Below are 11,878 nucleotides of genomic sequence, written 5' to 3'. Positions count from 1 at the left end.
CCTTCTTCCAGCCTTCAGGGTGTACCGGTGGCTTACGACAACATCAAGGTGCTGAGTGAGCTCGGGGACATTTACGACGACCAAGGATTCATCCACTTGAACATCGAGGCGGACTTCGTCATCTTCAGCCCCAAGAAGGGGAAAAAACTCGTGGTAAGTAAACGCGTTGACGTCTCACGTGGCTTTTTTTTTTTTTTTTTTTTTGCAGAGGGCATAACACTTTTTAACTCTCTTCTCCCGACAACCATTTTGGCTGGCAGCCTTCCTGCAGTTTGCATGAAACATCGTGTGCCAAGGCATGTTTTTTTTAATTAAGTAATCAAAGCTTGGCTTATCTTTGTCATCAACAGAAGTCTGGGGACTAGGTGGTGTTACTTTTTAGTTTATGTTAGTAGTTTATCCGTGTATGAGTAGCTCACAATAGTGTATTAGCCGTTTGTAGTAGTATTTATTTTCATCTGTCTGTACTACCTGTGCCTCTATTTGTTAAATTTATATCTAACATTTATATATTAAAACATCCTGTCATAGTAATTGTATATCATTAAGTGTTATATCATCGTTTTGTGTATCATATTGATGCTTCTTTCTGAAGAGAAGATAATACTCAAACAGGTATGGTTGCTCTTATTTAATAGCAGGGATGTTTAGAATGTCCTCTTGAGTTTATTTCCTTCAAGTACAAGAGCAGTATGTCAAGCTGAAGCCTGCCTTTCAGTAAAAGGAAAAAAATTGCTCACAGAACAGCTTTTAGCTTATCAATAATGTGTCAGTACTAGTGGGAGGAGTAAGCTGAGAGTTGGCTTCCATTCGCTGTTGTACCATGCCTTTAGCAGCATAGCTTATGGCTTTCTAATGTGATTGAGAAATGAATGTGCCCTCTTGCTAGGAAGAGAGTGGAAGAGCCCCCAGTGTTTTTCATTCATCCTTGGGGAAGACAAAGGTGAATAACGTTTGACACGCAAATGTATTGGGAACCCGCTGAAAGGAGTACTGAAAAGCTTTCTATGTGTCCTCTGTATCTTTAGCTGCTATGTAGTGTTGGCACAGTAAATCAGTGGCTTTAAAGCAAAGTCTGTGGCTGTAGTGTGAAGAGTTACCTGTTCTATTCAGGTACTCGCTGTGGCACAATCCCATGTTTTGACTTTATTTCTCTTGCAGATACAGGTTCAGTTCTATTTTGGGATGAGTTGTATGAAGAGTACACAGGAATAGGTTTGATTTTAGTGAGGAACAATTAACCTATTTGCTAGATAAACTCTGCATAAATTCTTGTTGAAAAGTGCCCCATAGGAAACTGAATATATATGGTGTGTGCTTAAAGGGATGGTCTTTACTATAGCTTCATAGCTTCATTCTTTTTCTTTTTTAGGGTGTAATCAATAAAGTGGCCCCTAGTCACATTGGCTGCCTGATACATGGATGCTTCAATGCTTCTATCCCTAAACCTGAACAAATGTCAGTTGTGCAGTGGCAAGAGCTTGGCTTAAAGATCGGGGATGAACTGAAATTTCGAGTGTTGCACTTGGATTCTGATGCAGCTGGGGTGTTCTTCATTCGAGGAGGACTCACTAAAAGCAGGTGTTGTACCCTGCTAGACGATATTTTTAACTATTGTAATGGGTTTGTTACCAGCTAAATGATTCGGATTAACATCTCAAACTTTAAGGAAGATTCAACTTGCACAGATTTGTTCTCTGGAAAACAAAAAGTAGATTTTTTTATCATTATTATTTTTCTGGTTTTTTAGCTTTAAGAAGCTGAGCGTGCTGAGCTATGAACTGTTGATTGCATAAATAGTACGTGTTAGAAATGGCACCCCCAAATGTCTATAGAGTCGCTGTGTTGATGAATGTGCAGAGGCTTTTCAAGTGAAAATGCTTCATTTCCTGAACACAGTGTTTACATTGGTGTTTACGCACACGTGTGCACATGCGTGTTACATAGCCACAGACAGTTCTATGTGGATGACTTAAATCCTTCCTGAAACGTAAGAATATCAAAGATGATACAAGAAAATGCTTCACCTTCTTCCTTTCACTTTTGCCTCTAAATTTTTAGAGCAGCTTGCTAAAAATCTTAATAGGGGTATCTTTAAAAGAGTTTTTTGAGAATTTTGTTTTTTAACAATCATTTGCTGAGCATTTTTTTTCGAGCAACATGGTTATGTTTTTAATTAAATGTACCATATGACTTCTACTGACAAAATCTTAATATTTTTTGTTAGGTTTTTCTTTTTTTAATCTGGAAGGATGCTCTGGATTGTTTCAGTGAATTTGCAATGAAACTTAACAGTTTTGTCCTGAGGACATCTCATCCTACATAATTTTTAACTGCATTCTTTCCATATTTTTCTTCCTAGACATTCTTCAGTGTTCTCAGTTGCAAGGTACCTACTTTTTTTTTTTTTTTTTTTTTTTTTTTTTTTTTTGGGGTGCCCCCCCCCCTTTTTTTTTTTTTCTTTTTCTGGCACCTCTTTTGTTTTTTTTTTTTTTTTTTTTTTTTTTTTTTTTTTTTTTTTTTGCTTGGGGTTCCCCCCTGCCTTTTTTATTTTCTACTTCTCTGGCATCACCTTTGTTTTAACTGTTAAACTTTAGCAAGACAATTGCATGATAAACCCAGAAGGTTGTCTCATGTGTGATTGAACAGGTTATTGGCTGTACATGTTTGTGAATAGCTTTAAAAAAAGCTTACACAATGTGTAGTAAAATGTGTAATAATGAATTAGTGATGAAGTAGTACAAGAAAAGAGGAAATATCAGAATGGTCTGTACAGCATTTGGGAGAGAAATTTAAGCTAAGATTTGAAAGAGAATATTGATTCTCTGGCAAGAAGGAAGCTTGTTGGGTAATAGAAATTACCCTGAAAGTGTTAAACTGGCTTTGTGATTTCCTTTAACTAGAGTATCACGTTCTCCATTTTTTCGTTGTTGTTTTTAGCAAATGCTTATCTTTTATCTACTAGGTGTAAATACTGTGTTTTACCAAATTTTGACATTTCACTGGGTGAAGTGCACTTAAATGTCTCTGCTTCAGCTTATTTTGTATGTTTCTTTACAGCATGCAGCCCAGACAGTCTGAGACCATCACTGACAGTACAAATGGAGATGAAATTCAAAAGCTTGACCACCAGGAAAATGGCTTGAATGACTCTGGGGGAGATAATGTCACAGAGGAGCCACTATGTGAGATGGATAACAATGGGAGGGAAATGGCAGAAGAGCGAAGTGCTGATGCTGTGGATGGATTATGTGATGATAAAAACAAGAAAAAGAAAAAGAAAAAGCATAAGCAGGAAGAACAGGAACATGTATTGCCTGCCAGTGACTCCAGTGGTTACCAAAGTGACCATAAAAAGTCAAAGAAAAAGAAAAGAAAGCATTGTGATGAAGTTGAAGAAAGTGAATTATCTCAGCAATCACAAAAACTAGCTAAAAAGAAAAGGGACTGAAGTCTGAAGTGCCTTTCTTGAATAAGATTTCAGACATTTTTGATAAACTTCCAATAAAATCCTGTTTTCAAAGTGCATATGTAGATGTGTTTACTAAACAGTCTTCTCTGCTAGGTGGGATGTTTGTGTGCGTGCATGCACTAACAGCTTTAAAGGCAGGACCTTTTAAAGAAGCGATAGGAGAAGCGGGATGAAGCAGTATCTGCCTGTTTTATATACTGGAAAATAAGGCACAGAGGAGCAGTGAAACCTAAATACAGGAACACATGCATCACCGCTTTGCTTCCCAGTTCCACTTGTTAACCAGAACCTAGTTATGATCTTTGCTACTTTAGTTCCATCTTTGCTGCTTAGAGTCTTGATTTTGTAAGAGTAGGTTAGGTTTGCCTTGTGGGTTTCCGAGAAATACACTTGAATTCTCAGAGGCTGAGAAGGGGTTTGGTTTGTTGGTTTGGGGGGGACTTTCTTTTGTTATTGTAAGGGGCTGTGAATGAAACTCTGCAGCCTGACTGAAGTGTCTGGAATCTTTCAAAACACCTTGTGGAGTACTCTAGGAAAAAGAGTATGATCAATTGGTTGAGAGCAAGTGGGGAAGACAGGATTAATGTAATCTAGTGTAATGAAGTACCACTTACGGGTTAGAATACCACTGAGATACAAACTGATAAAGCAGTTGGTAATGGGATATACTTGGATAAAGTTCATTTTTATGCATCAGGGTCACTGAGTTCACAGTTTTCTGTTTGTTTTTTTTTTTAAAAAAAGCAGCTGAAGTGGAACTCTCAACTTTTTGTGCTAGTTGTAGCTTTCAAGCACTGCTCTCTAGACCAGCAGCTGCATACTGTTGGTATTTCCCAAGCTGCTGGAATTAATGTTAGTGGAAAGATCTGACTTTCATGGGAAAATGACAGTCAAACATTAACAGTAAGTTCTTCATTAGGAACTAATTTTCTTGGTGTACGTGTATGACATTTTTTTGAATGTCGGTGCTCCTGATTGCAGCTCTTTTCTGTTGTAAGGAGTTCTGGGGAGATCTGTAGAGTGACATGGTCTAGGCTAAGTCTTTAACTGAGGTAGGAGGTAGTGATTAATTAGGTGTTCATTTGCTATTATAAGAAGACACAACCAACTCTTTGTATGTATGTGGAAATTTGCTGTTCATGTCTGTTCTTAGGTGACAAAGCATTTTGCTCTAGCAATTATGCTGATGCTATTAGCTCACTTTACTAGGTTTATATACAGTGCCTAGAGTAACATATCCATCACATTGAACATATTCTGAATTTAAAGTGTGACAATACTTGTTTTAGGGCTCACTTTGTGCTACATTAATGTCTTTTGTGTCTCTTCAAAGCTCCAAACTTACCAAAACAAATCAGTTTCTGTCTTCTAGTCTTGATGGCATGGCTGTACATCACAGGTGTTTTATTATAACACCATAAGGAACCAAATTAAGAGTTTTTGAAGTCCTATAAGATGAGTTTAAATAGCTGTTTAAGGGCAACAGAAGCATCGACATATCCTCTTTTGCTTGCTCTTGAGCATTCTTGATCCTGAAGCTAGTTTCTGGACAGTCCTGAGATGAACATGAATTGTCCCTGTTGTGTTTCTACATGCGACAGTGCTGGCACTTGAACTACATGCAATTTCATGGACGCTGTCTTGTCTGTCCATTCTTGTACTGTGACAAAACCTGAGAAGTCAGATAATGTTTGTAATATGTTAGGTACATCGCACTCCAAGGTCAACTGAAGGCAGTATTCCGGTGTATTAAGTGTTGCAGAGAGTAACACAAGAAGTCCCACCCCAACACGCTTAAACTTAAATACACAGGACAGGCTGAAGACTGGGACATAATTTACAGTCAGAATTTATCTGTTAGCTCCCTTTTGTTGTTGTTGCTTTAAAACAGGTTGATGTAGAGGGAAGTTAGATGGGTAGGTATGGAGGAAATACCAGAGGGAAGAATGGCAAGTGCAGATATCTTTTGTTGATGCCTACAGGAAGAGAAGGATGGAGGTAGTTGCTATATCAGGTGAACCGAAGACTGTGACAGTGTATGACTTAATCTGTTAGTCCTTAATAATCATATCTCACTTTTCCTTTTTAGGGAAAGGAAACACATCTCACATCTCCCGCAGACCCACTGCTGGTGACTGCAGCAGGAGCCAAGCCCTGCAGTTCGTAGAAGCAGCTTCCAGCACCAAGAGTTTGTCTTGCTCTGTTACAGCTTTTCATCAGTATGGAGAGAAAGGAGATGTTTTGGCGGGGGCGGGGGGGGGGGAGGGGGGGAAAGAACTGAAGTTGCAACTGATCAATCAAGTAGCATAGTACAAACACTTTCAGCACTGGGAATACTCTTTTTCCGCTTTTGCTGCTTTACCATTCTCTTACTGAAAGAGAGATTGCCTACTATAATTTGACGAACTCTGCAAACTGTTTTTTTGAGGCTATTAAGCAACTTTTCTGAAAGCTTAAGTAATCTCTCTCAATTGTGGGCCTTACTTAAAGACAGATTTTTTTTATTTTTTTTTTTTTAATACAAGTGTGGCCAGAACCCTCTTGTATAATTTTTTGGCTGCCTTCCTTGGCTTACAACAAAAGACAGCAATTAAAAATAAATTAAATGCAGGAGCTGGCAATTCATGATGGCTGAAGAAGTTGTTGCACCAATGTTACAGATACTATAATGTTATGTTAAATTCTTGCTAGGTTGATATGCAAGTAGCTGTGCTACAAAATCATAGATTCCTTTGCCTGACAATTGTCCAAAGCAGTTGACTGTTTTCTGTTTTTTTGTGTGTTTGGAAGAGGAAAACTGAAGAAGAGACTTAAGAAAAAAAAGCGCTTCTTGTAGTTGGAGCCAATACTGTCAGCCTCACAGCTGCGCTGTTGATGTTGCTGTAGACAGTTTCAGCATTAGCTAAATATGGCAAGAAAACTTGGATTTTCAAAAGCGGACTGTTACTCTGTTCATGACTTTAAATTACTTCTCTGTTTTTTTCAGATTTTTCTGATTTTTGAAGTTGACAAAGGAAAGAATCCAGACTTGACACTTTCCATAAAAGTTTCTCTGAAATTTGATCATTGTGAATGTTTAGCTTTCTGAGTTCCCCAGTACTACAAATGAAGAGTTGTATTGAGTTTTAAGTTGAGCAGAGATTTTTGAGTATAGAGAACATTTGTAAAGCCTCCAGTGAGGCCAGGTGACTTCATATTTGATTGCAGAGCCCTTCTGTTCTATTTTTTTTTTTTTTTCAGAATGCATTCTAGTACAACTCACTTCTCTCACATAGCAAAGAATGTTAGAAAGTAAAATTGTATTTTGTCCTGTAACTATATTGATAGTTACACCAAGGTAACACTGATGTTTACACCAACTCTCGGATGATCTAGAGAAAACATACGTTGTTTTTTCTACTCTTTAAACATTAAGTTGGCAATAAAGCCAATATTCACTCCTGTCTGTGGTCGTATATCTTTTGTATGTATTATGAAAAATGTAGTTCCATCTTAACCAGCTATAACAAGTTTCTAAAGCAAGGACTGCTTCTTTGTAGTATTATAAATATTTTTGTTCTGCAAACATGTTTCTCAGTGTTTTGCATGCCTTTGGCAGAAGAGCAAGTGCCCTTAGAAGAAAGTATTTTTAGCTTTCATTAAAACAATTGTTTTGTAGTCTCTGAAGCTTGGCATGATCTGCAGTGTTAATTTTTGCACTTTGCTTCCCTCAGAAACAAATTTGTTCCTTTTGACATGGCAGTTTACTGCTGCTTTAAAATATGCAAACCCAACAGCCCAGTGGATGAGCTCTAGGGAAGGGATTTTTTTTGAGGGCTAAGCTAACTGCCTTTTGGAAAACGTGAGTCTTAATCAAATCTACCTCTGAATAAACAGTTGGCCTTTGGATGCATCCCAACCTTTGATAGCCCTCAGACAGTACAGACCTTTGCTGTAAAAAGCATTGGGGAAGTTACATACCTATACTGTTGGCTTTGTGATTTTTTTTTCCATATACCTATGAAGAGGTTATGTGATCTGATGCTCTCAGGATTGTAAGGGTTCACTATGAAAGGACTGAAATAGTTTCGTTCTAATAAGGCATATGTTTTTCTTACCATAGTGTTGATTCCATTCTGCTATTTAGCTTTCAGAAATTCTGTAATTTCAATAAAGCCTGAAGGACTTCAGTATCCAGTAGACTTAGTCTGTTTATAGGGAGAAAATACTTTGTATTCTGGATTCATGTGAACAAAAGTAACACCCTGAAAATCAAGCTTTGCACTTCTCCGACATTGTCAGTAAGTAAGTTTTTTACTGACCCAGATCATGATTTTTGTGTCCTCCATCATGACTTCACACATAACTGAGTTAGAGCTGGGTTAAATTCAGCTGTAAGTCTTGTAGCAAGCCATTCAATTGACTGGATGTTAAGCAGTTAGGAATAATTTCAGCCTGGCAATGGATTCAAGTTCCCCTAGAGCAACTGTCCCAGGTGAAGATGGGTAGGAAGAAATGAGCTTTATTTTTTGCACTTTATCTATCATCAAGAACTTTTGAAGGACCCCTGCTTCAAGACATCAAATATACAGAAGATCTCATCTACCAGAGGGATAGGTCTGTAGTGTGTACTAGCTGCTGGAACATTTCTCTTTTGGCCAAAGACAGTTCATCTCAACAAAGACTTCTTTGAGAAATTTATCTACAGAAAGCGCTAAAGTGAACTTTCTGTATGGTGGTGAGTGAACTGTAGAAGTTATTTGTATATAGCAAAGAAATCTTATGAATAGAGGAAAGAATTTTGGTAAAAAACTCATTATTAATACCTTCCTCTTCACGTGGATTATTTTAGTAAATTTCATATCACTAGAAGGTTGAGCTGTGACCTTTGGTGTCTAAAGCTATATGATACTTACTAAGCGTGCAGGTACCAAGATACGACTGACTATTGTTTCTTATCCTCTGTGCTCCTTCCTTTGTGTTTTCTTTCACTGGTACTTTTGGGGTGTGGGAACTTCCCTAGGAATATTCTTACTACACCTGAAACATAAGGCCTCATTCATATACAGTCCCGGACTGAAAGCATTTTGTCAAAACTAGAGTAGGATAACTTGTTGATGAAGCTGGCTGAAGCCAGAGTCATCTTGTTTTCAAGGAGAATTAGGGCTACAGTTGGCCATGATAAAATCAACTCTTTAGACTTGTTTGTTACCGTATGAAGACACAGTCTATGCTTTTATTTTCTCAAAAGTATTACTGTATGGATAAATTAAAAACTCTATGAGGACCAGTTAAGCCAACATTAAGGTCTGTGCTAAAAAGAAAGGAAAATTTATGCTGCATCAATAATCATTAATACCAACATGAGGAGAAATAAACGTAGTCTAGGAGCAATGTTAAATTTTTGCGTTAGCTCCTTTTTAGTTTTGGATAACAAACCAGTGATGTCTGATCCTCATTAGGATAATGCCAATTTATTACATTCGTTCTTGAAGACCTGTTTTCTCTCCAGTACTTGGTCAACTCTCCATGGATTCAAAGATGACCAGCGTTTTGAAGCACTTTCCTAGAAGGACAGCTATTTGTCTCCCTGCTGGGGAAAACAAAACAAAACAAAACAAAAAAACCCAACAAAAAAACAAACAAAACCCCCACCCCAACAAACCCCTAAAAGTGTGCAGATGGTGTGGGTATTTATAGTTTCTTCATGGAGCCTGTTGACATTAGCTTGTGGCTTTGTAAAGAGGGGCACACCTTTGCCTCTGGTGCATCTACATCCTACAGAGAGAAGCAGTTGAGGACCTCTGCCTTTCAAATTCCATATATTGTGGCTAAAAAGAAGTACATCGAACAGTCTGCACTGATGATGAATAGGATATACTGATAAATTGTTTTGGTATGGTTTTCTCCATGTTAAACTGAATTTAGCATAAGCTATCTACTTTATGTCCCTTCCTACTAAATTCCTTGTTTTGGTACTTTTCTCAGGGAGGATAATTCCTATTCCATATATAGAATTTCAAAATTCATCTTTTCATTTGGGATAGACATTAGGTTTTTTGGGGCCAAGTGAATTATATTATGATTAGCAAAATGTACGCATGTATATGCACAGATGCAAGTGCATTTGCAAATTTTTAATTTTACCTGGTTAGTCTTTATAAAGTACTTACCAAAACATGCAGATGCTCATAGATTAGTTCTGTAGTAATTTGTATTCTGTTTATTTCCATCTCACTTCAATGCCTGGTTTGCAAAAACATTGTCAAATATTATTCCAAAATAGAGCCCAGTATCATCTTATTCATTTCTGATTTATATTTATCATATAAATCTGTGGTTGTGCAATGTTGTGATGATGAATGTGAAGACAAGCTGGTGCAAATAACTTTATATCTTCCTATTAATTAAGTGCAGCAAATGTCTTTTCACAGGTAAAACAAATTCCCCAAAGGCTGTTTTCTCATTTTATGGACAAGTCTTAGAAATAGAAGAGTAGTTACTGTATCTGTGAGACAGGCATTCAAATTTCTGAATTACTTCTGAAGAAGTTCAAGTGTTGAACTTGGAAGATGTTGGGAAACTGTATTGAATTCAAATACCAATAACAGCAATAGAAGAGAGCTCTGCTTCGTGAAGAATAAAAAGGAAGAATAAAAAGATTGCCAATTTTTAGCCAATTAGTAGCCATGGCCATAAAGTGAAAAAAAAAAAGACTGAATATCTCTGAAGTCTTTCTATGAGAGTTCTCACTGAGCTTGAGGTAGGTTGCAGTCTTGAACACATTAATGTTGTAATGCAGCAAGGCACTTCAGCATCATCAGCAGGAGCCATAGACACAAGCGGTGCTTCTTCACATCATAAAGATTATGTGAAAACTGGGTGAAGGGTTCTTTCTCAGCATTTTTCTATTGAACTCTTCAATTCTGTAATGCGAAACATAACAAAGGGGGGGAAAATATGGTTTTATATTCTGTAGCATTTTTAGTTTGATAGTGTTCGTTTTGTCTTGCCTCTTGGCAAAAACTTTTCTGTAGTATTTCTGGTGGTTAGGAAAACTTGAGTACGGAGTGTTCTGATACTTCAGGTTTTGTCTAGTTTAGGGGTTTATATTTTTGTTACTGCAATTATTTATGGCTAGACTTTATTTACTGAAGCACGCTTCGGAAAATGGTCTAAGAAAATTTGATGAGTTTATGGGAAACTGAGTAGGAGAGAAGGATTTTAAAAAAGAGAAGCAGCTGGGGATTTCTTCATAAATCCAGAATATAAAGGGTAACATTTTACTTTAAGGGAGTTTTTGAAAATTCAAAATCTTTCCTGAGAATAGAAAGAAACTTGGAGACTTCTCTTTAAAGGCTTTAATTCTCTCCACTAAGCATTTTCAGTCCATTCAGAATGCTTCTCTAGTTTTTGGAGGTATGATGTAACATATTTAAAATGTGTAAAAAGGCATTTCAAATAGAGAAGTATTCCATTCTAGGCATCTGAGTTACATTGTTAGGCAAGGAATGAAAAGGGGTGTTCCTCCCAGTTCATATTTTGATGATTTTTACTGGGTTTGTTGGGTTTTTTTAAAAAATGTGTCAGAATATAATTGCAAGAAAACTACTCTGATCCACTATAAATTTACACTTTCTATGTCAAATCAATGTAGAGCTTGGAAAAGTCTGGTTTGCGGAAGGCTTCTGCCTGTTCTCATGCAATGCCACATGGTGGAGTATTGCTTTTTCTGTTGAGCTTTTTCCCCACATCTGTCATCCAAAGAAAGCTAAAGAGCTTCTGTGAACTGGTATTTGATGAGAGGAAGTTTCTGTTAAGCGTTTTAGCTTCAGAGCATTACTTTCTGTTAGTGCTGCGCTACGGGAGCAATTACAAGTCCCTTGTCAAAAATACAAAAGTTCTGAATGACAAAGGACACTTCTGCTCTTTGTTGTACATTTTGACTGCTGCTGTTCCACCCTTGGACTATGGTCTTAATTACTCTTAATAAAAAGCCAGTGAGAGCCTGAGGACTTATTTCATTCCCTCCTTATGACATAGCAGGGTACTTCTATGTTACAGTTGATTGTAAAGAAAACTTGTTTATTCAGGTGGAAAATGAACTAATATGTAAAGCTGCATTTTTTTGATTAAATAATGTTTTAGCAGCATATAATACAGCTACAACAGAGAGGGCTAGTGAGCTGATTGAAATAAGACTGGAAGAAACAAACGGAATTTGCTTGTGTTCTGTATTTTAGCATCAAAACCTTTGTATCTACCCTAGCTGCTGTAACCATGTTAGTTTAGTTTATTTTCTAGGTTTTGTACATCTCAAAGGGCAGTTTTAATACATGTGTTCACCCAGTTTTTCACTCTTCGTATTTCAGATTCTTTCCTTAATTTGTTGTATAGGAAGAAAGGCTTATGTGGCCATACTGTGAA

The 11,878-nt window shown here is 37.1% G+C and overlaps 1 protein-coding gene across 1 annotated transcript; it reads left to right on the top strand.

The window, feature by feature from the left end:
* Window positions 1-6: 6 nt before the first annotated feature.
* Window positions 7-3,451, top strand: TWISTNB (TWIST neighbor; the record flags this gene model as incomplete). The annotated part of the gene is made up of 3 exons (XM_010144010.1): window positions 7-153; window positions 1,373-1,581; window positions 3,061-3,451. Coding segments are annotated over 3 exons (747 nt in total), but the record flags the coding sequence as incomplete, so codon positions are not given.
* Between the last annotated feature and the right edge of the window lie 8,427 nt (window positions 3,452-11,878).

Source organism: Buceros rhinoceros, unplaced genomic scaffold (genome assembly GCF_000710305.1).
Source record: "Buceros rhinoceros silvestris isolate BGI_N320 unplaced genomic scaffold, ASM71030v1 scaffold4469, whole genome shotgun sequence".
Taxonomy (NCBI): domain Eukaryota; kingdom Metazoa; phylum Chordata; class Aves; order Bucerotiformes; family Bucerotidae; genus Buceros; species Buceros rhinoceros.
The sequence above is the reverse complement of the archived record's forward strand: the minus strand, read 5'-3'. Positions and strand labels throughout refer to the sequence as shown.